This window comes from Rhamphochromis sp. 'chilingali' (genome assembly GCF_963969265.1).
Source record: "Rhamphochromis sp. 'chilingali' genome assembly, chromosome: 3".
NCBI lineage: Eukaryota > Metazoa > Chordata > Actinopteri > Cichliformes > Cichlidae > Rhamphochromis > Rhamphochromis sp. 'chilingali'.
Genome location: NC_137931.1, coordinates 1626059 through 1651512, shown reverse-complemented (window position 1 = coordinate 1651512; position 25454 = coordinate 1626059). Strand labels below are relative to the sequence as shown.

General features: G+C 41.7%; 1 protein-coding gene across 1 annotated transcript; it reads left to right on the top strand.

Annotated features, from left to right (window-relative positions):
* Positions 1 to 10726: 10726 nt before the first annotated feature.
* LOC308394476 (uncharacterized protein) lies at positions 10727 to 15080 on the top strand (the record flags this gene model as incomplete). Its single annotated transcript, XM_080878833.1, has 3 exons — positions 10727 to 10803; positions 11099 to 14183; positions 15061 to 15080. The coding sequence occupies exons 2-3, from the start codon at positions 11312 to 11314 to the stop codon at positions 15078 to 15080; spliced, it is 2892 nt and encodes a 963-aa protein (XP_080734959.1). The 5' UTR covers positions 10727 to 10803; positions 11099 to 11311.
* Between the last annotated feature and the right edge of the window lie 10374 nt (positions 15081 to 25454).

Genomic DNA, 25454 nt, shown 5'->3' with positions numbered 1-25454 from the left:
CATACATACATAGCACAGACATCACATGTGTCACGGGTAATGGGGCAAGCCATGTGGGTTTTAATAAAGGACCCAAGATGCAGGCAGCTTCTGAAGCGAGTGAGCTTTACTAATACGATAGGAGAAACAAACAGGAAGTAGGCATGAAACAAAACCTAAGAATAACCTAAACTGGGAAAAACTAACCAAAAACAGACCTGAACCCTTGAAACCTAGAAACTTGAAATGGAGACGCAGGGAGACGCAGGGGAATAACGCAGACGAACCAGTGATGAGCACAAGAGGACACACACTATAAATGCACACAGAGGGAGACACAGCTCAGCCTAACTGACCTGACGAGACAGGCAACAAACTGAAACTGAAAACGCAGGCGTAAGACACATTCACAATAAAACAGGAAATACATTGACTGAACTTAGAGGCATAATAAAAACACAGAACCAAAACCTAAGAACTAACAAAGATACATCATGAAATCAAAGATTAATAATACAAAACAAAAAACACTGGGTCACTGACCCAGGACCATGACAACATGGGAAGACAGGCAGGTAATAACTGGAAGAACAATGAAGTGTACAATACAATGGGCAAGTGGAGGAAGGGGGGAAAGGGAGACTTTTCACACTGGGCTCCTCGTGGGAGGTCAGTGTGAGAACAGAAAACCAAAAAAATAACTCCTCTGCACAGAAAGCACAGAAATCTCCACATCACAACACCATGAAAGCACATGACAAGTAATGGGGGTGGGTAGGGGGTGAGAGGTGAGCAAATTGTAGACACAGCCATCCTCACTGCAGCTATTCTTCCAACGCTGCGCCCAGATCCGCCGTCTGACCTCGGCCTTGGAGATAAGCGTTCGAAGGCATTTGGGGGACGTTGGGGGACGTGGGATGGGGACGAAGAGTCTAAACACAGTCTGTTATCAGGGAGAAAGTTTTTTGTTGTCCAACTCCAGCCTTGAGGCTGCAGCTGGCGCAGATATGGTAGCCGCATGAAGTGATGGTGGTTTTCCTTTAGTGCGAACAACTGCTTGTCAGTTTTACAGTTGATCTCACTGGTCTCTCAATCTCCTGTTGGGGAGCCGTGAGCTTCTCTAAGATGTTATCAAATCTGTGCTCAAAGAGCATAGCCTGACTCATGACAGCCTCGAGCTTTTCCACGATCTTGTCCGTGCTGCGTTCGATGAGCACATTTTGAGAAGCCACGGCTGTTTCAATCACAGCGGGCAGCCTTGTGGGGATTTGAACAGCCGTTTCCGCTTTCTTTAATCTTCAATAAGCCAGGGTCAAGCCAGCTCCGATCAGCATGAACCCTGTTATCATGGTTTAGAAAAGGTAGATGTCTTCAATGTCCTCGATCGACAGTCCCGCCAAGCACACGACCCTTCAGTTCCTCCACCCGTTCTTCGTGTATCTGACAGGGAACGTCCCTTCTGGACACTCAGGCTCTCCTGAACGCAGGCTTCTCGTTGAGAAGAGGGTGTCAATTGCATTCAGGGACCAGTTGATCAAATCCATAATTCGTCTTTTAGGTTTTGTAGAACAGACCGTGAGACTCTTCCAGGGTAAAAGTAGAAAAGTAGACAAGACTAGGACATGAGAAGCCAAGCAGGAAAGATAAGGGAGAGGGAGAAAAGTGTGACCACCTTCATCAAGAGCCCAAAAAAAAAATCCTGTCCTGTCTCCCAAGAAAAGGAGACAATTGTGTATCCTGTTTTTGTGGCTGGTGCAATAAATGCCATCGCAAGGGAACGACGTTGTTCTTGAACCAGGTGAGGGGTTATTGTCTGGGTGCCTGAAGAGACTCTTTGGAATCTGGGATGTCTTCTGGGCCATTAAACTAATAGTATTCATGTTTGTTTGATGATGTGCCTTCTTGACAGACTGGGCACAGCATGGTATATATGTTGGGGATGTACAGCATTTTTATAAAGTTTCTCCCAAGAAGCGTGAATATCTGGATGCTGAGGTGGAATACATGGTTAAACATGACCTTGGTTGGCCTTTTTCATATAGCTGGGCATCTCCATGTTAATTGGTGCCTAAAAGTGATAACACACCTAGGTTCTGTACTGACTTTGGATAGGTGAACAGGGTCCCAAGACCAGACTCCTTTCCATTGCCTTGCATGGAGGACAGTATGAACCAGGTTGGTGCGGCTAAGTATGTCAGCAAGTTTGATCTATTGAAAGGCTATTAGCAGGTTCCCTTTTCGAAGAGCACAGGAAGTGGCAATGTTTATTTTTCCATCCGGGATGTATTCTTATAAAGTGATGCTGTTTGGCTTTCCAGGAAATTGCTCAACTGCGTTGTCAGCAGATTGCCAAGAAGCCTTTGATGGTAGCTGCAAGTTATGTGGGTGTAGGAGCTGGGCTGATGCGAACAGATGAAGAGGGTGATAGTTTCTTTTCCGAGAAGTTTAATTGGTATCAGGGGACAGAGATCCTATTGACGACTCCTTTTTGCCTGTTTGTGTGTCTCATCTGCATGCAGACCCCCAACTCACTAACTGGGAGTTCCCGTTCCCAATTAGTGACACTTGCAATACCTGGGGTTGCTAGGTGATGCTTCCCCTGAGATACCCTGCTGGATTTTAGTAGCCTTTGGTTTGGGTTAGTTTGGTTTAGCATTAAACAACATTGCATGCACCATTCTTCCACCCATGGATTCCTCTATACCACTGATTGTACTGACTACACATGCCATGGTTTGTGTAAGGTTTCTTGTTTTTGTTTTGTTTTGTTTACTTAAAATAAAATCATTTTCTGGACAACATTTCGATGCATCTGCAGGTTTTTGTCATAGTCGTGCAGCCCAGTTTGTGACACCAGTTAGAACTGTGAGAAACAAACTCCATGACAGTGGCATGAGGTCCCACAATCCTTTAGTTGGACCTGTGCTCATTGCTCAGCAGCATGCAGATCAAACACAGAGAATGCCAGAACTGGCTGGTCTACTACTAGCACCCTGTTCTCTACTCCATATTTTTATCCTTTGCTGGGATTAAGCTTGAAAAGGCATGTTTAATTAAATAGAAAAATAATAAAATAAAATAAGGTAAAAATAATTAGAGAAATATAAATCAGTAATTAAGCCTACCGTGTAAATTTAAAAAAAGCACCTTGGTGCTGGGGTGGGAGACCGACTGTCATTTTTATACCGGAACAGTGTGATTAAGAGATATGATTGTAAAGAGTGGCAACTCTAAAATAGTACATTTTTAATTGATCAAAAGTGAAAAACCTATGTATTGATTGTGCACTTTATTGTGAAACAGATTTTTTCATGTGCATATGCGTTTGTGATCTGTCGCGAAGTGTGGAATTAAAGAAATGTCAATGCTTTAGTTTTCAGTTTAACCTGCACGTTTCTAACATTTAATTAAGTTGTATGGAGATGTCTATGACACAGTAAAGGGAAAGACCACAGAAGGACAAATGGCAAACATGAAAAAACTACAAAAGAAATAGGCCGTTAAATTCTTTTATAATTACATATTACATGCAGTTACCCTACATATAGGGAATTATGAGAAGGCGCTCCAAGACACAGCTGAAACTAGCCAAGACCATGACACAAAGAAAGCAAAGCAAATACTGAAACATCCATCCATCCATCCACCGGTCAGGTTGGATGGTTGGTTGGATTACCAACCTGAGAGTTTATCCGCTGGTCAGTCGACATGACGAATGACTTCTGAAGTCTTAATTCAGCTCAAGACGCTGTAGATTCCCGTCAGTAACACTTTCGGTCCGCTAGTAAAATGTAGTTCTATTAATCTGCCCTCGATTACTCTTGAACCAGAACCGGATGCAAGTCCCAAAAAACTGAATTTTGGAACTGAAACTGAACGGTGAGAAGTGAATCTGAAATTATTCGAGAGCTAAATTTTTAAAGGATAAAATACGGTTTCAAAGCAAATGAATTCATTTTCAAAATATAAAATTCAATTTCAATTCAGTGATGATCATTTTCAAACCAATAAATTGAATTTCAAATTAGGCTAATTCATATTCAGTTTGTAAAAGCATTTATTCAAGTTACAATTCAGGTTCAAATTTAATTTATTCAAATCCAGTTTCTGATGGCACAGATTTCTGCCCATGAGTCACCTCAAAGCATTTTTGTATTGTAGGGCAAAGAACACTGAATCCATTTTCAAGCTTAACCTAACTCGTGCTCCCAGAAAGTTGATTCTATAATCTGGACATAACGTGGGAGAAAACGTTACGTCCAGATGAACTTCTCGATTGAGCATGCATCGAGACATGTCTGTGAAGGTTCTCAGGCATCCAGGTCATCGTAGTCAAAGGAGCTTGCAAAGAAAAGCGTCTGGACTTCTTTAAGTTGCTTGAAGACGTTTCACCTCTCATCAGAGAAGCTTCTTCAGTTCTAAGGTCAAATGGTGGAGAGTCCCAGATATAAACCTAGTGGGAGTTTCCCCCCACAGAGGGACAAAGGACCCCCTGATGATCCTCTAATCGCCTGAGCCAAGGTGTGAAACTGGGTGTGGGTCCCAATCAGCCAGAGTTTCGGGTGAGCTCATTGTGAAACCTGGCCCCACCTTATCATGCGAATTCCTGAGGTCAGATGGCCCAGGATGTGAGTGGGCGTTAAGGCGTCTGGGAAGGATCTCAAAACTGGATTATAGATGGCAGAGAGTTGGTGTCGAGACGCTTCACTAGTGCCGTTTCTCTGCTACATTTGAATCCCGACTGAAACTCTTCAAATAAACCTCTGCAAATTATAAGTTAACCATTTTATTTCTACTCTTTCAAGAATTTGTTTTTTAATAAAAGCAGGTTAGAAATTCCATCTATAATAAACTAACTCAGCTGCATCAAATAAGGGCTTTTTCAGTAATGGTTTAATTGCTGCCACCTTAAAAGCCAGCCATGGAGTCTGCTAATCAAGATACATTAAACATAATTGAAACTGAAGCATTATTTAATCGTCAACTTCTTTGAGCAGTCTTGTAGGAATGACGTCTAAAATGCAAACTAAGGATTTAGTTAAAGAAATTCGTAAAGGGTCACCTGATCCAGCCCTAACTATATGCTTTGCTACTATATGTAGGGCCATGTGTTGTGACTGTTGGGGTTGAAGGGAGGAAAACAGGATAAAAGGCACACTGTGGATGAAATTAAAAATAATTAATGATTACATTAAGAGTGGTTTCTAAATATATAGTGAGTGAAAAAAGGTGAGGAAAGAAGAAATACTCGCCCAGCAGCCTAGCTAAGGGAAGATTCAGGGTCACCTGATCCAGTCCTACATATTATTCATCAAAAAGAAAAGTTTTCAGCCTCATTTTAAAAATACAGAAGGGTGTCTGTCTCCTAAATCCAAACTGGGAGCTAGTTTTACTGAAGAGGGACCTGAGAGCTGAAGGCTCTGCCTCCCATTCTACTTTTAAATATCCCAGAAACCACAAGTAACAGTTTGAGAGCAAAGCGCTCTGTTGCAGTGATATGGTACTATGCGGTCTTTAAGATAAGATGGGGCCTGTTTATTCAAGATTATTCAGGACTATAGTCTAGCCTAGAGGTAATTGATGCTATGCCTCCTTCTGCCTTGGTGAAGCATGTATATCAGGGGTGTCAAACTCAAATACACAGTGGGCCAAAATTCAAAACTGGAACAAAGTCGCGAGCTAACATTAATATTTACTGAAAAAAAAATCTTCCTCTAGATATAAGAATGAATCTTTTCTTATGGACTCAAACAAGTTTTGCTGAAAAACTGAATATGGAACAAGCAAAGCTTAACACTAAACAATATATATATATATTAGCTGTATAATACCAGCAGGCCAGCTCTAATAGTAATTTGGTATGGCTTCACGGGCCAAATGTAATTAGGCTGTGGGCCAAATTTGGCCCGCAGGCCAGAGTTTGACACCTATGATGTACAGTGTAAACAATTGGACCCAGCATGGAACCCTTTGGAACTCCACAACTAACCTTAGTAACATTAAATGCTAGAATAACACACAATATCAACCTAGATCATGTTATATATGTTGATTGATGGTGGAGTGGTTATTACATTTGTGAAAAGTTATTGGTTCAACTGCTGGAGACACAAATCTGCTTTGGGGTTGTGTCAGGCAGGGAATCCAGTGTAAAACCGCCAAATCAAACAGCTGCTGTGACCCCTCGAGACAAGGAAACAGTCAAAAGTAGCGATTTAAAGATCAGTATTTCCAACTATAGCTACATTGTGGCAGTCAAACGATACATATTGTTGACATTCTTGTCCCTTCTGCCATGAATGACTCCAATCACTCACTCATGCTGAAAGTCACACTATTCCAAACAGGCATGTTTCGATCACTTTGCACTATGTTCCAATAGACACGTAATCAGTGTTGCAGTTATGTCTTCTGTTAAAACCGAACTTGCAAAACAAATTATTATTTTTCAAACATTGCTTCTAGTCTGATTATCCAGTGGGCATTATTCTAAGCAGTGCAGATGGGCCTGTGCACAGCAGGGAGCCCATTCAACGTGCATGCAAGAAGAAAAAACATTTTTTCTTAAACTTAAGATCTTATTAACCAAAACATTTGAACATTTGCATATATGTTTATCATAATAAAATTATATCACATAATGTGCTGGGGATAATAGTCTCTCCCTAATCAGCTAGCTCTTGGTGATGCAGTACTTTCAAACTGAATGAAAAGGTCTTAGCAAATGGCAGAGGAAAGCAGAGCATGGATTAAATATTAATTACTTTTGAAGAAAAAATACTCTAAATTACCCATCCAGGCTCCACATGAGGCACTGTGTTGTAGCATCTTCACAGTCTGCAATGAAAAAATGTCTCAGAGCTTCAGGCTAGTCGACAGATCCATATTTAACAATTAGCCTAATTCAGTTAACTTTACACTAACTTCATCTAACTGGTCAAAGAGGTCAAAGACAGCAGCATATGGTTGAACTGTGCTCTTCATAATGACACATTAATTACTGTAGTCACGGTTTTAATCAACCGTGGGTTATGATGATATGCGATCATATATGGACGAGCCTTATGAACAGATCCAGAGCTTTTAATGACGGTGCCCAATGTTTTCATTAGCAGAGCTTCACACCCACTGATCTGTATGCACACCGTCACAGTATTGAGTTGGAGAAGAGGTGACACTGGCATGCTAATTAGCAAGGGGAATGTGCGCTTTAAACTATTATTGATGTTTCAGTAATCGTTACTGGGCTTTAATTTGGGGCCATGTCAAAAAAATCCTGCAGAGGAAGTTTTTTTCTCGCTTGTCATTGAACATGAATATGTCCCAGTGAGTGTTGATTGAAGAACTACTTGAACGGCCTCTTAATTGTTCCAGTTTCATCAGTCAGCAGACTTCTGTTTGCCGTGTTATCCCTTCTTTTTTTGTTAGACAGTAACACATATTTGCACAGAGAAAGAGTATGATATTCTTGCAGCAGAAGACGAGTGCAACACTCATGTTTCCAGCTTCAGGGCTCTTATCCCCAGTGTATCATGCAAATAGCAGACAAAGAAAAACTGACAGTAAGAAATCACAGCACAGTGTGAATTGAAGGCCTGCAGGGCCTTCTACACATCAATAATGAGGGATGAGCTGCAGCTCTCACGTGTTTTGGTTCAATCTCAGGAGGATTCATTCAGAGAGTTGGTGCTGGTGCCCTCAGGTTCCACGTGGGACGCCAGGTTGTACGATCAGTGCATGTCTCTTTTTCAGCATTTAACAAAAGCTGCACACACACTGTACAGAATGATAAAATGAAAAAGGAATGGCCAAACATTTTCATGCTGCTGTGATGAACTGCACCTTAACATACTTTTTCTTTTTTGATATTTCATTCATTTCAGTGCTAATGAGAGTATATGATTTTTCTTCTTGTCACTTTTTCCACACAGAAAATGATTTTATATACTGGAAATTATACTTATGATGCACATTTGATCACATGTAAGCTCAGTGTGCTTCAAAAGCTTCAAACCACATATCTTTGACCTGTGGGAGTTAAGCACAGCACCAGGAGAAACACCCACACAGGCACAGAGAGAATTACCAAACTTCACAAAGAAATGCCCCAGCCGAGCTACTTCAAAGCAACAACTTTGCTGTTCAGATATTACTCAAACCCCTTCACATGCACACTTTATAGTGTTTACTTCTAAATTAATCAAATTCACATTTTTGACCAGTTTCTTTTCAGTAATCCTAAATGACAAAGTGAAAAAGTAAAATCTCTTATTTACAAAGTCATTCATAAATGTAATTTGTCCATCCATGTTTTTTACTTCTAATCCCAGTATGATGAACCCAGAAAATCTCCAGAGGGACACAGATCTCTGATCAGTCCCCGACCTCCTCAGCTGGCTCCTTTCAATGTGAAGAAATCGAGAATCTACCCCAAACTCCCAAAAGATGTTTGAGTTTTTTCTGCATTCAAAGTTCAACAGTAACCTGAAGTTCATGTAGAGAGGGTGTCAGACCAGCCTGACAACCATTTCACTTTTTTGAAGATGGGAACCAGCAGCCTAGTCTGCTACTCCATAGGTTATGTCTCCAAACCCCAGACAACATTGAAAAAAAAAAACCCAGGGCTTTGGCCCAACAGCATCTCACTGCAAATCTCCAAACTTGGTGCTTTGCAAACGTGGAGCAGTGATTCCTGAGATCAGGGACTAAACAGGTTTTAATTTTCTAAAATGTATTTTTTGATTTTTCAAAAACACATTTACATTTGCTTAGGCTGCTGCCCCCGCGACCCGGCCCCGGACAAAGCGGATGACGATGGATGGATGGATGGATGGACATTTACATATAATTGTTACACAAAGTTGTCTCACCATGTTTTGGTCTCCAGGTGTAACATTTTTTAATGATTTATGTTTTTGCTGGAGATGTGCAAGGTTTTAGTCAACACCATCAGACACAAAGAAATACACAAATATATATTTTAAATTAAGTTGTTTCAGCTCTTTTGACTATTAGCAGCTTCTCTGTTCTACTGTTTATGGACATTTTCAAACTAATTATGCCAGGTTTAAAAGTAAGATTGTTTGGCTTTTTCTTATTAGAGTTACAGTCGTACATATTTTCAGAAGCTTGTATTTAATCTCTATAAGAAACAATCATATTTAGCAGCATGCAAATTACACATTTATTGAGAAAATTACGTATTTTTATTGGAAGATCATGAGAGAGGAAACTATATGGTTCTTCAAAAGAAAAAAATAAACCAAAACTCCATATTATGGAGTTGACAAGGAGCTGACGGTGGTGACACAAATCTGACGGTGGTGACACACGAGTAGAAAACAAGATATTATTTCTTTCAAAATGACCATTAAACCTTAACAACCTTTGTAATATCACAAGACGCATCATAACAATTCTGTTTTTGCACACGTCAAGTTCTGCATCTTAATGGTTCACCAGCAAGTAGCTGCCTGCTCCTGATTCCTAAAGTTCTCTGTGGTTGTGTGTTTAGACCCTGCTGGACTTTCTTTTGTCTCTGTGCTTGTTTCCAAAACCTTCTCTTCTGACTTTTTTCTCTTTCTTTCAGATCACTGATGTTCTTTATTTTCCCTCTTTCACTCTATTTCTCCATCTTTCCCTTTATGAGAAACTCTTTCTTCAACTCAGGCTGGCTGTTAATCTTTTCTCTCCTTCTCTTTCGTTCCTCTGACAGCTTCCCCTTTGCTATTCTAGCCTGAAATGTACCATTTTGTAATTACTATAATTTTTCTGAACCATATCCATTTATACGGATTAAGGATGAATATTCATAACACAATTATGCATCAAGCAATAGAGATGCTATCCGGTCTTTAAGTCTGATGTCATTAGCCGTTTCCAGGTCCAAACTCTGCTGCAGATCCCAAAGTCACAGGAACTCTGCAGCATCACTGAGAGTCACAAACTGTCTAAATTCTTTCATCTTTAATAAAATGATCAGTGTGGCTCTACCAGGGGTAACATCCAGGCATCCATGAAAACAGAATATATGACATTTAACGGAGTTAGAAGTTTGCAGGAAGTTAGCTCGCTGGTTTCCTCCTACATTCCAACATAAATGAAGACAGAAAACTAAACAGCAGTGACGTTTGCAGGGTTACTGAAGTTGGGCTAGCTGCTATATATGATGTGCTACGTGATCGTAGCGACACAGCTTTGTTAGCATAAACACAGTGAAGCTGGAGGATGAACGCTAACTTTTTTGATAAAAGTTAATGTGAGGGTTCGCGATGGTTAGGCTGACAGTGATCACTGACTGTTTTTAGGGGCTTGTTCAGATCAAATAGAACAAGATAATAAGCATCAAAACATTTTAACAACACAACAGGCTTAATAAACACAGAGTAGTTTGGGCCCAAAAGCAGGATTCATACATCATCACTTAAAGAAGTGTTGATGTAGATGCCACATGATCCGAAGGGCGGGCGTTCAAATCCAACAAACAGAGGCTATCCTGGATTGGTAGCTGCCCACTGCATCACTGAGTGAATGAGTTAAATGCAGAGGACTAAGTGTAAATGACCTCATTAATATTTGGTAAAGTGTTTTGTAAACTTATGAGTGGCTATTATATTGTTGGAGTGAATGCTTTTATTTTGAAAGTCACAGAGCGACAAGGTGCCGTAAATCAAGTGGCGTAAACCATATGGCAGAAGCGCGAGTTTTAATGCACAGAGAGGTGTGCTCTATGGTTAATGGACGGGAATGGGAAAAAGAACGGCTATTAAGGTGCAACACTGAGTCGAAAGCAGTTTCTTAGCACCTGGTTGATGAGGGAACAAGGTTTGTAACAAAGTTTGTCCTGTAGATATGTATTTTGTTGTTTTACGGAGCATATAGCTGCTGACCGCTACTAAGCATAAAGGCTAAGTTTTCACCCACTAGAGGGCGCTAACGTACCTCGTCATGTTTAGGCAGCGATGCAATGATTTCCCTGTTATATGCAATAATTTACAAGTTTTAGTGTTATTTGTTATGTAAGGTAAGGAGAATTAATTTGTGATTAATGAATAAGTCAAAAGGTTAAAGGTAACACACTGTTTGATTTACTAATAGTCTTTTATTCTGTATGTTGTAGCTCTTACGGTGTGTTCACATACACGGCTGTTTAATAAAAGGATTGTGAACCATCAGTTTGAGAGACCATCTTTTCAACCGGGGATGCTACAGTAAGAGCTTGACCCCAGCTGAGAAGAGCTCCATCCCACGCTCAGCATCGAGGTCCCAGTTCCACAGCTCCACACAAAGTCTTCTGGGATCTGATGGTCAACTAAATTGCCCCGTCCTCAGCATGGAAGCATCTGAAGAAGAGACAGAGTTTGCGGAGGATCCCAAGGCCAATGAGGAAGAGGAGCCTCCACACTCTGTTCGTCGAAGGAGGCCTACTGAAAAAATGCAAGCGTATCAGGAGGAGGAGGCCCACAAGAAAGAAAAACGGCTTCTCAAAGTTTATGATGAATGGAAAAAACAAGTACGTAAAACACGAGAGCAATTAAAAGGAGACTTAACAAACAATCAAATTGCTTCACTCATGGACATGTTAGAGAATGAAAAGGAGAATGTCATAAAGTTGTATATGGAAATTAGAGAAAACATTACTCCCTCGAGTGGCACAAGGCGACTCATAGACGCATGTGAAGCAGTCACCAGAGACATTATCAAGATTGCTCATGAAAGACTCTCAGGCATAGATGACTATGATAGGGACAAGGTAAAGATACGTCTCCGTGAGCTTCTTGAGCCAGACTATGCTCAGTCCATTTACAGTTCCTCAGTCACGCACTCAAGTAAAAACTCTTCTGCCAGTAAGTCATACTCTGCAATGTCAGTAGTAGCTGTTAAAAGAGCAGAGGCTGCAGCAGAGTTAGCAGCCAAAGAAGCAGAGTATGAGGTGTTATTAGAGGAGGAAAAACAAAAGGAAAAGATTCAGCTTTTAGAAGAAAGGCAAAGAAAGGAGCTCGAATCTCAAAGGCGTGAGCTAGAGAAACTGAAGGCTGAAAAGGAGTTAAAGGCTGCACGAGCTAGACTAAGGACCTATGACACTGAGATAAAGAGTGAAATCAGTGCCTCTGATGTTGACTATAGTAACACTGCTCAGAAAGCCCCCACAGTTTCTAATCTCAGTAAAGTCCCTGACAACAATGTAGTGTCTACCTCACTTCCACAAACAGATGTCCTCTACTTAGCACAAGCAGTACTGGATAGTGTTGCATTGAACAGACTGCCAGTGCCAGAGCCCTCCACGTTCACAGGTGACCCAATACAATTCATAGAGTGGAAAGCTTCCTTTACTGCTCTCATTGATAAAAGGAACATCTCACCTGCTGACAAACTGCACTACTTAAAGAAATACATAGGAGGTCCAGTTCGACAAACGCTTGATGGCATCTTCTATAGAAACGACAGTGAAGCATACAGAGATGCATGGGAGCGTCTCAACCACAGGTATGGACATCCATTTGTGGTACAGAGGGCTTTCAGAGAAAGACTGGCAAAATGGCCAAAGATCCAAACAAATGACTCCACAGGATTCAGGGCATTTGCTGATTTCATTCAAACATGTCACGAGGCCATGCCCCACATTGAAGGCTTAAGCATTCTCAACGATTGTGAGGAGAACCAAAAACTCGTTCAAAAGTTACCAAACTGGGCGGCTGCAAGTTGGAATCGTCAGGCCACTCAGTTTATGAAAGAAAGTGGGAAGTTTCCAGGTTTAAAGGACTTTGCCAAGTTCATGTCTTCTGAAGCAGAGATCATGTGCAACCCGATTACATCATTTCAGGCTCTCCACTCTGTAAACTTCACCACAGACACTGGTAAGGGCTGCCAAAAGGACAAAAGGCCCACCTCTAGTGTTCTCCATACCCAGGCGATAACTGAGACTGAAAATAAAGGTCCAAATGTTAAGGCCCCATGCATGTTCTGTCAAAACAACGGACATAAACTTCACAGTTGTCCACAGTTCAATGGAATATTGCTTGAGGAACGAAGGAAATATATAAAGGAGAAAAAACTCTGTTATGGTTGTCTTAAACCCGGACACAGCGCAAAGAACTGTAATTACAGACTTGTATGTGAAGTGTGTAAGAAAAAACATCCTACCTGTCTGCACGACTTCAACTATAACAATGATAAATCAGCCTCAAACCAGCCACAAACTCAGATCAGCACAGAACAGGCTGCAACCACCCTGTCTCTGAATGCAGAAGCCAGTGAACAGTGCGTGAGCACCTCCATGATTCTACCAGTATGGGTTTCTTCAGAGCAACATCCAGGTACAGAAAGGCTTGTTTATGCCCTCCTAGACACGCAAAGTGACACCGTGTTCATTGACCAAGATGTGTCTAATAACCTCCAAGCTAAGGCTACCCCAATAAGGTTGAAGCTCACTACACTGCTTGGTAAGGATGTTGTTGTGCCAAGCGAACGCATCTCAGGTCTCAAGGTAAGAGGCTATAACTCCTCAGAAATGATTGAACTCCCTCCTGCTTACACTAAAGAATGTATACCAGTTAACCGCTCTCACATTCCTACCTGTGAAACGGCAAGGCGGTGGAATCATCTCAAGGAAATAAGGGACGAGATTCCTCCACAGCTAGAATGTGAAGTCGGCCTTTTAATTGGCTACAGTTGCTCTAAGGCACTAGCTCCAAAGCAGGTAATCTTAGGAGGCGAGAACGAACCCTATGCAGTTCGCACAGCATTGGGCTGGAGTACTGTAGGCCCGACATCATCTTATGGTGACTCTTCTAGCATGTCTACTGTGTGTCACAGAGTTGCAGTTAAAGAGCTTCCCCTAGTGACTCCAGCTGATGTAATCAAGGTCCTTGACTCTGACTTTAAGGATAACGACAAGGATAACAAGTCAGTGTCTCAAGATGACATTCTCTTTCTGAACATGTTAAAGGAAGGAATTTACAAAAACACTGAAGGCCATTATGAAATGCCACTTCCATTTAAGGAAATACCTCCACCTGCTGACATCGACATGAACATACCACTTGGAGACCCAGAGGTTAAGAAGGTGCAGGCACTGAACACGCTCAAAACAGAGAAAAAAGGTTTATCAGACAAGTTAACAAAGTTTTCCTCATGGTACAAAGCCACCCAAGCCATAGCTCGACTCATTCGCTGTGCCAAGGGAGACAAAACAACAGGCCACAGTACAGTACAAGAAAGACAAAATGCACAATGTGTTATTCTAAGAGACACACAAGCAAGTGAATATGCAGAGGAGATAAGGTTGCTAAAGAACGGGAAACCACTTCCACACAAAAGTAAACTGTTTCAAATGGACACTTTTCTTGATACTGATGGACTCCTTAAGGTGGGAGGAAGACTTAAAGATGCTTCATTCTCCTCAATACTGAAACACCCAGTGATAGTTCCAAAAGGTCACCATGTCACTCAACTAATAATAGATCATTTCCACAGTAAGGTGCAGCACCAAGGGAAAGGTTTTACAATTAATGAGATCAGAGTGAATGGATTTTGGATTCCAGGCATCAACAAGGCCGTAGCAAATTTTATACACCACTGTGTGAAGTGTCGCAAACTCAGAAGACGCACAGAGGAACAAAAGATGTCTGATCTCCCAACGCAGCGCTTAGATCCATCTCCACCCTTTACATTCTGTGGAATGGACTGTTTTGGTCCTTTTCTAACCAAACAAGCTCGCAAAGAGCACAAGCGTTATGGACTTCTTTTTACATGCCTTTGCTGCAGAGCAGTGCACATAGAAATGTTGGACAACATGACTACAGACGCCTTTATCAATGCGCTCCGCTGTTTTATAGCCATAAGAGGAGCAGTCAGTGAGATTAGATGCGATCAAGGAAGCAACTTTGTCGGAGCCAAAAATGAGCTACAAGAAGCTTTAAAACAAGTGGACTCCAATCGCATTACCACATTTCTTGCAGAGAAGCAGTGTGACTTCAAAATGCACACTCCTCATTCAAGCCATACAGGAGGTGTATGGGAAAGACAAATCAGGACAGTTCGAAACATTCTGCGCTTCACAATTTCACTTTCATCTGGCAGAATGGATGACGCATCGTTAAGGACATTCTTTTATGAGGCAATGGCGATTGTCAACAGCAGGCCTCTAACGGTGGACAACCTAAGTGACCCAAGCAGCCCAGAGCCCTTGACGCCAAATCACCTGCTTACTATGAAATCAAAGATATCCCTGCCCCCTCCAGGCACATTCATCAAAGAGGATATTTACGCACGTAAAAGGTGGCGGCAGGTGCAGTACTTATCAGAACAGTTTTGGTCACGTTGGAAAAGGGAGTATCTATCCAACATCGCAACAAGACAGAAATGGCACACTCCAAGGAGAAACTTGAAAGTTGGAGATGTTGTCATGGAGAAGATGGATGATCTACCCCGCAATGAATGGAGATTAGCACGTGTAGTGGACACAGTAACTGACAAAGACGGACTTGTAAGAAAAGTAAGGATTTGCTTCGGAGAAAGGAAGACTGAGAAGGGACAATGTTCAAGTAAACGTTCTATAGTGGAACGCCCAGTGCAGAAACTGGTTTTGCTATTAGAGACTGTTTAACTGTATTCTAAAGTTTAAGGTTCAATGGAACTATGTGTTATCATACAGTTTAATGGTTACGGGTCATTTCTTCATTAGGAAATCATTATCGCTTCAGTTAATTCCCAGTTAAGCTCTTAATGATTTGGTGGGAGTGTAAATGACCTCATTAATATTTGGTAAAGTGTTTTGTAAACTTATGAGTGGCTATTATATTGTTGGAGTGAATGCTTTTATTTTGAAAGTCACAGAGCGACAAGGTGCCGTAAATCAAGTGGCGTAAACCATATGGCAGAAGCGCGAGTTTTAATGCACAGAGAGGTGTGCTCTATGGTTAATGGACAGGAATGGGAAAAAGAACGGCTATTAAGGTGCAACACTGAGTCGAAAGCAGTTTCTTAGCACCTGGTTGATGAGGGAACAAGGTTTGTAACAAAGTTTGTCCTGTAGATATGTATTTTGTTGTTTTACGGAGCATATAGCTGCTGACCGCTACTAAGCATAAAGGCTAAGTTTTCACCCACTAGAGGGCGCTAACGTACCTCGTCATGTTTAGGCAGCGATGCAACGATTTCCCTGTTATATGCAATAATTTACAAGTTTTAGTGTTATTTGTTATGTAAGGTAAGGAGAATTAATTTGTGATTAATGAATAAGTCAAAAGGTTAAAGGTAACACACTGTTTGATTTACTAATAGTCTTTTATTCTGTATGTTGTAGCTCTTACGGTGTGTTCACATACACGGCTGTTTAATAAAAGGATTGTGAACCATCAGTTTGAGAGACCATCTTTTCAACCGGGGATGCTACACTAAGCATTTTCCTACAGGACTAATAAAGTATACATAAACAATGAGATTCAAGATACGGCAAATTCGATAATATTCGACACATCTGTAAAGCAGATTATTGTCCATTTTTAACAACTTTTGATGTTTCCTCCACATTTCACCTTTAAAAACTATTTATTTGCCTTGTTTGGTCTCATTGTTTTCAGCACAACCTCACGTGTCTGAATTTACAGTCATGTTTTCATTTTGACTACTGTATTAACACAATTGATCGAAAATCAGACAAAAAACCCATAAAATCCAAGTAGAAAAAGTTATATTTTTACTGTAACAACCACAAACATGTTTAATGAATCATATTTCATAATTTTAAATGAAAATATAAATTGTCACTTTTAAAATCATATGCACAAGTTTTGCAAACAACAAAGTTATTTGCAGCCATTTACCTTTTACCCTTTTTTAATAACCATTTCAAACTGTTTACAGAACCATCAGCTGTTCTTCAATAAGATGCTACAAATTATTTGTGCCACTGCAAATATTTCTGTCCACTATAAAGGAAACATCACAGCCTGATACCTGCAGGTCTGACAGCATCAAGTGTGTCGCTCCTGTTTCTACCTGGAGACAGCAGTCGCCTCATTGTTCTGACACACAACACAACACTATCCACAACACTACACACTAACTACACAAGACAGCACAGTAACTACACACTCCAAACACGCTAAACGTCACAAATCTCTCACATTTCAAAAAACTCTCTCTCTTCCCCTGTTTTCTTGTTTGCTCATAAGCAGAGAGGTCTCGCTGCTGTCCTTAGACAGTAAACGTGACGAAACTATTGAGGAAAAACAGGCGTATATATTGTTTATCATGACTTTTACGTGGCCGATCAACACAATTTATAAACTGGTATATGTCACCTTGTTGCTTTGTCTTTAAGTGGTCATGTGATTGTCTTACCACGACTACTTTATTCTTCCTCAGTCAAACAGCAGCACTCGTACGATTGTTTTGCCCCCTGAGCTCCAGCTGTTGTGCTAGACCAGACCTTCCCAAAGTGTGGGGCCCGCCACCCAGGGGGTCGCAGAGTCATTGCAGGGGGGCGCGGTATGAAAAGGAAAAAACTAAACGCTTGGACACTGCTAGCACGGGGCACCCACACAAATGCAAAGCAGGAGATGAAGCATCGCTGAATATGTTTCCAAACCAACTTCATTCTAAGCCAAAGACTAGAAAATATGGTGAAGCATGTCTGCCCTTTGGCTTCACCTGCACAGGTGCCGAGGTAGGTCTCCCTGCAGGATTGGTTTTCCCTGTCGGGAGCAGCGCTGGGCTGTTTAAATCACAGACAAACAGGATCCCACATTCTTGATTTTTAGTTCACAAACACTTGTTGTAATGACTAACTACTCCTGACATGTTGGAGATGTGAGCTCTTTATACAGTAAAGTTACAGCGGGATACAAATAACATCAGGCTGATCCTTCTGGACAGTGGATTTTTAAGGTACTGGTAATATATTGTACCATTTAAAATGAATATATATGTATAAAAAATGCAAAATCATACTTTTGTTGTATAAACATTACCTTGGTTTGTCTTTTAGTCAGTTGGGTAACACTTGTATGCATAATTTTAACCCCAAAATGGGGTTTTATCGACATGTTTTGTCCCTTATCTCAAGAATCACTGGGAGACTTTTAAGCACCTCAACAACTTCTGCCAAGGCAATGAGTGAGTCCCTGTTGCCTCAGGCTCTGCCTTCTCCACTGAGGACACATTGCTCTCATTAACAGAGTGCTGCTGGGGTGGTTGTCCTTTCTGGTTAATTCTCTCATCTATGCAGAGGATATGTTCTACTTGTTTTAACATTTATGGAGGCTCTGCTCAACACCCTCACAGGGACCTATTTTCCTTAGTTTGACCAGCAGCCCAATGCAACATTGAAGCCTGGGTTTTCAGACTTCTTTAGTTTTACAACTTTTGAGAACACTGTGGTCTTTAAAACACTCAGTGGGAAGGTTTTAAATGCTTGCCTTTATCCATGTGTCAACACAGCTTCATAGTGGAAATCTGGACTAGGTGGTTGTCTGGTTGCTTTTCTAAGCTCTGTCCAAACCAAATTCTCATTAGGGGTTACACCAAGCACTTTGTTGTGACAACAAGTTTTACATAAAAATACATGTGACTGACATAACGTAGGTGTAATAAAAGATAACATTCACAGTGAATTCATGGATCTCAGCAATTTGACTGAACACTGATTCATCCTGGATTTGAATGGAATTAACCATATCATTTGATACTTTAATTAACATGAGATCAAATGAACTAGTAAGTAGTTAAGATGATAACTTCAAATCTATGCTTTGGGAATGTAAGAAGTTATTGTCCAAAGTTTAAAACTCTAATACTCTGAACAGAGTTTCACACATAAACTAAAATTAATGACACAAAAGCTTAATTTGTTTACCCCCACAAAGATTGGTGACCAAGATTAGCCATGAGGGCAGGCACAGGATCCAGCCCAGCTGCAGTTCTGATTGGATAAGTGGAAACAAACACACATTACAGCCATCCTTGGAATTCTGTGTCTGGAAGAATCGGTCCCACTCAGCACTTGCTGTCTCACCCTCGATGGAAAACTCCACATCAACTGGCCCTTCTTTTCTCTCTTGTCACTCTACTGACTCTGAAAGCCAGACCTGACATGTGACGCGCTGAGCTGAAAAAGAAAAACAGGGTTTGTTTGTGCCGGAGTGATGGCATCAGTGTCGGGGCTTGGCAGGCAGAAGGCTTTTCTCTGCAGTGGGGAAGGTGGAACAGACCAAGTAGAGTGAACTTGTAATTGGGATCAGATGCTACTGGACTGACAGCAAAAAGAGCCAACTGACACAGGGCCACTTTGTTTGCTACAGCTGACTCCATCACTTATCTCATACAAGAGTATATTCTCCATCAAACACACCAGACATAAGTCAGGTCAGCATTCTCTCTTTATATGGTAGAAAGAGTTTTTTCCATTTCCACTGTTAGCCAAGTGTCATTTTTATACTGACATCTATTCCTTTTTATTGTTGTTGTTTACTTTAGTGATGATGACGTAAGGTGACTCACTGAGCAATGAATGACAGGATACATGGCAGCAAGCCTACTGGCAGAGGACCAAGAAGCATCTGATAGATACAATAATAGACAACAATTATTTTGTCCCCTGTTTATGTAGCTCTAGACAAAGCAATAGAAAGCTAGGCAGATGTATTAAATGCACTGAATGAGGATTAAGATAGAAGCTCCTCACTAATGGGTCCTGATTATGAGGAAGTTAGAAATCCATCTGCAGGTGTCCTTTTTATCTACATTGTGTTTGAACATGAAAGACTATTAAAATAATGCTTTTTACCAGTCTTATTCTTATGTTCGAACATGGTGTTCGTTATGGCCAAACTGTGGTTTGCACAGAAGTCCAATAACAAAACACAGCTCGGGATCAGATCAGGGAGGCCGTTCCTCCCAATCACGCCCTTCCAGGTCTCACTGTCATTGCCCACGTGAGCACTGAAGTCTCCCAGTAGGACAACAGAGTCCCCAGGAGGAGCACCCTCAAGTGCCCCACCCAGGGATTCAACGAAGGCTCTCGTCCACTGGGAGAAACCCCAACATACTAACAGGAAGCCAAGATACCCACCCGAGCCCGACGCCTCTCACCAGGGGCAACTCTATCCCGGGCAGGGTGAACTGTTCCATCGATGCTCTTTTCATAAGGGTCTTCTGAATCGCTCTTTGTCTGGTCCCTCACCCAGGACCAATTTGCCATGGGAGACCCTACCAGGGGGCAAAGGACACACAAACCCCTCCACCACGATAAGGTAGCGATTCGTTCATTGTTTATTAACCTCCTAGGACCTGGCATCCACATATGTGGACATCACATTTTGGGATGTCTAGACGAAAATACTTAATTTTTCGCTACAAGGGCCTGATATGGACTCACGAGGATATTATGCTGTTCTATCACAATTTAAAACCAATGTCCTCATACGTGGATCTCATTTGTCTAAGAAACATAAAATTAGGTAAAAAAATAAATAAATCTGGTAGTTCTTTGTTTTCACATTCCTCAGGTTCCAATCAACCCAAATAGCAAAGAAAAAGAGTTCGGGTCTTAGGAGGTTAATAAAGTGTTTTAATGGTCTTGCATTGTCAGCCCTGCTACCTTAAGAGATTCTCTGATTTTACAGCTCTATGCTTTTAGTAGTATTCCCTAATAAAATTTCATTTGGAAAATTGACCTGTCTTACCTCTGCTTGCTAATAATGAGCCTGTGGGCTTTGGTAACTAGTATAACATTTGCATTGGCTATAGAAATCTCTCTGGAGTTGTAACTCCCTCCCCAGGCGGTGTTGTCAACATCCTTTAGTCACCTTTACTGGTTATATGCTCCGCGCCAACACACTTACAAGTAACCTCGCCATGATAAGGGAACTTGGCGCAGACTTAAATATCGACAACATGAAGCCCTACTTCTTTCATCCAGAGAATCCCACACAAAAAGTGCATGTGATCCTGGATGAGTGCCATATGCTAAAGCTTCTTTGTAATGCCTTTGCATCTTGAATGGAATTTGAGACAGACGAAAGAAGGAAGGTTAAGTGGAAGTGCTTTGAAGCCCTGCGACTAGTGTGCGACTAGGTAACAGACTGAAAATGGCTCATTTACAGTGGAGAAAACAAAAATGAAATTCCACCTCCAACTCTTCAGCAGAAGTGTAGTGGACTCAACGGAGTTCTGTGAGCAAGGCTTGAAGCTGGATGAGTTTAAAGGTTGTACTGCAACTGTGGGGTTTGTGTGCACTGCAAAATCCAGCTTTTGATGTGCTCAACAGCCGTAATCCACTTGGAAAAGGTTTCAAAGCTCCAATTAAGCCAACAACTAAACACAGGGCTGAGACCATCTTGAAGGATGCAGAAAGCTTGCTTTGTTGGTTGGAGGTTCAGCAGTATAACAAGATGATGCCACTTCATACAACAAAAGAAAAAGACTGCTATATTTGGCTTCCTTGCTAATGGGGTAGATGCACTTACCATCTATAATGAACATGTTGAGAGGACCGATGCCCCATGCAGGTATCTTCTGATCTACAAACTGAGTCAGGATCATTTTGAGCTCTTCTTCGCTGCCATAATCCCAATGCCAGACAGTTCAGGGAGCCTACAAACATTTACTTTTTAGGCACCAAGTTAAAACGGCCACAGGCAGTTGTTTACTTCGAGACAACAGTTACATCCTTGATTCACCATCTGCAGCTGTAAATGTTGATTGCAGAATGGAAGTGCACTTTGTGGAAGTAAATGACCCAGAAGATCACTTGATTCCTAACCTCCCAGATGTATGCAACTTCTCTGAATACAAAGAGGAAATGGTCAGCTACGTCACAGGATTTGTAGTAAAGAAGATGAAAGAGAAAATCCCCTGCTTGCCTTGTTGACAATCATTGACAACCAATGGCACTGTGCGTAGTTTTTTTTAAAGCTGAAAGACAGGTGGTCTCCAGAAACCTTCACCAGGCATGGTTTCTGTGTGTATGACAGAAGAAAAATGCATTTAGAGGAAGATCAAAACTAATGGAGGTCAGCTTCCCAGTGGAGGTGGAGTCACAGCAGCCGTTTCCAGGTCCAAACTCTACTTCAGGTCCCAAACTCAAACGATCACTGCAGCATCACTGAGAGTTAAAAACTCTCTAAATTCTTTCATCTGTAATAAAATGATCAGCGTTGCTGCTTTACCAGGTGTAACAATTAAGTTTAACATCCAGGCATCCATGAAAACAGAGTTTATTAAATTTAACGGAGTTAGAAGTTAGCAGGAAGTTAGCTCGCTAGTTTCCACCTAAACATGATATAGCATGTTCTGACAGAGAGATTTCTAAAAATACTAAAACGTACAGCTCTGCTATCACTTCCAACATAAATGAAGACAGAAAACTAAACAGCAGTGACGTTTGTAGGGTTACTGAAGTTGGGCTAGCTGGTATATAATGATGTGCTACGTGATTGCTAGCTCCACAGCTATGTTAGCATAACATAAACACAGTGAAGCTGGAGGATGAATGCTAACCTTTTTCCAACTCCAAAGACATATGCTTGACTGTTGAAGTGAACTACATTCACGTACTTGTGAAAATGGCCTCCACGTGGCACTGCAAAGTCGGGTTTAGTCACTTTACAAAAAGAGAAACTGAAATGCCAAAAATGGGCAAGTTGGATCGCAGACAGATGACCAAACTGATCAATTTTTATGCAGAGTGTGCGGTACCTGATGCCTTTTAGGGCTGAATGATATATTGGAATCATTTCTGATTTTTCTAACATATACTGTATTTCAGATTAGATTTGAAATCTATATTACAAAGTAAAAATCTTTGGTCAAAGAATATAACTAAATTTTGATTTCAATTACAAAAAAAGACTAATTGTTCATCCCTGCATTTTTTTTTTTTTTTGAATGACTGATATGGATAGTTTTATTGCACTTTTCTGTAAGTAGTAAGTCAAATATATTTTTTTGTATGTTGTTTTATATGAGTATGTTTTGCTGTCAAGAGTTTTCATTGGATTATGTCGCAGTTTTCAGTAAGCTTTACAGTCTAAATTTATTGGCAGGCTACTTTTTAATGTTAGATGAAACTAAATTTGAAGTGTCTCAAGTTAAGTCTGTTTTTTGCAGCTCTGATCTATTTTTATCAATACCACACTACAACATAGTAGAACTGTGTAAACAAAATGTGCTAAATATCATACAATCAACAAGAAAGCAGAGAAAATGAGGATTTATGGTTTGAGGCATGAACTTCTTAATAAACTGATTTTAATGATTCTCTCCTCTGTGTGTGATTTTAGGAGATGTCGTCAGATTGAGACCTCAGTGCCCATTAATAACATGATGGACGTGCCAGCTATTTGAAATGCTGAATAATATAATCTTAAATCATTCTTTAGTAATCAATAAAATCACAATGATTTTTTAAAAACTACAAAGGCTAAAACGTTATGTATCTTAAGTGAAACATGAAACTTGCATGGAAGTGTAATACGTTGAGGACCAAAAAGTTACAAATGACACACACACACACACACACACACACACACACACACACACACACACACACACATATATGTATATATATATATATATATAAAAAAAAAAACACCCAGCACGCCCCTGCGGGCGGTTTATCCTTCAAGCTCGGGTCCTCTACCAGAGGCCTGGGAGCTTGAGGGTCCTGCGCAGTATCTTAGCTGTTCCCAGGACTGCACTCTTCTGGACAGAGATCTCCGATGTTGTTCCTGGGATCTGCTGGAGCCACTCGCCTAGCTTGGGAGTCACCGCACCTAGTGCTCCGATTACCACGGGGACCACCGTTACCTTCACCCTCCACATCCTCTCGAGCTCTTCTCTGAGCCCTTGGTATTTCTCCAGCTTCTCGTGTTCCTTCTTCCTGATATTGCTGTCATTCGGAACCGCTACATCGATCACTACGGCCATCTTCTTCTGTTTGTCTACCACCACTATGTCCGGTTGGTTAGCCACCACCATTTTGTCCGTCTGTATCTGGAAGTCCCACAGGATCTTAGCTCGGTCATTCTCCACCACCCTTGGGGGCATCTCCCATTTTGACCTCGGGACTTCCAGGTTATACTCGGCACAGATGTTCCTGTACACTATGCCGGCCACTTGGTTATGGCGTTCCATGTATGCCTTGCCTGCTAGCATCTTGCACCCTGCTGTTATGTGCTGGATTGTCTCTGGGGCATCTTTACACAGCCTGCACCTGGGGTCTTGCCTGGTGTGATAGACCCCAGCCTCTATGGATCTTGTGCTCAGAGCTTGTTCTTGTGCTGCCATGATTAGTGCCTCTGTGCTGTCTTTCAGTCCAGCTTTGTCCAGCCACTGGTAGGATTTCTGGATATCAGCCACCTCCTCTATCTGCCGGTGGTACATACCGTGCAGGGGCCTGTCCTTCCATGATGGTTCCTCGTCTCCCTCCTCTTTCTTGGGTTTCTGCTGCCTGAGGTATTCACTGAGCACTCGGTCAGTTGGGGCCATCTTCCTAATGTATTCTTGGATGTTCGTTGTCTCATCCTGGACTGTGGTGCTGACACTCACCAGTCCCCGGCCCCCTTCCTTCCGCTTAGCGTACAGCCTCAGGGTGCTGGATTTGGGGTGAAACCCTCCATGCATGGTAAGGAGCTTTCTTGTCTTTATGTCAGTGGCTTCTATCTCCTCCTTTGGCCAGCCTATTACCCCAGCAGGGTACCTGATCACGGGCAGGGCGTACGTGTTGATGGCCCGGATCTTGTTCTTACCATTCAGCTGACTCCTCAGGACTTGCCTGACCCTCTGCAGGTACTTGGTGGTTGCAGCTTTTCTAGCGGCCTCTTCATGGTTCCCATTCGCCTGTGGGATCCCCAAGTACTTGTAACTGTCCTCTATGTCTGCAATGTTGCCTTCTGGTAGTTCAATCCCCTCAGTTCTGACTACCTTCCCTCTCTTTGTTACCATCCGACTACACTTCTCCAGTCCGAACGACATTCCAATGTCATTGCTGTATAGCCTGGTAGTGTGGATCAGTGAATCGATGTCTCGTTCACTCTTGGCATACAGCTTGATGTCATCCATGTACAGGAGGTGGCTGACAACTGCTCCGTTCCGTAGTCGGTATCCGTAGCCAGTCTTGTTAATGATCTCACTGAGGGGGTTCAGGCCTATGCAGAACAGCAGTGGGGACAGAGCATCTCCTTGGTAGATCCCGCACTTGATGGTGACTTGTGCTATGGGCTTGGAGTTGGCCTCTAGTGTTGTACGCCACATCCCCATTGAGTTCCTGATGAAGGCTCTTAGGGTCCCATTGATCTTGTACAATTCTAGGCATTCCAGTATCCAGCTGTGGGGCATTGAGTCATAGGCCTTCTTGTAATCAATCCAGGCAGTGCACAGGTTGGTCAGTCTGGTCTTGCAGTCTCGGCTGATTGTTCTGTCTACCAGTAGCTGGTGTTTTGCGCCTCTGGTATTCTTGCCAATTCCTTTCT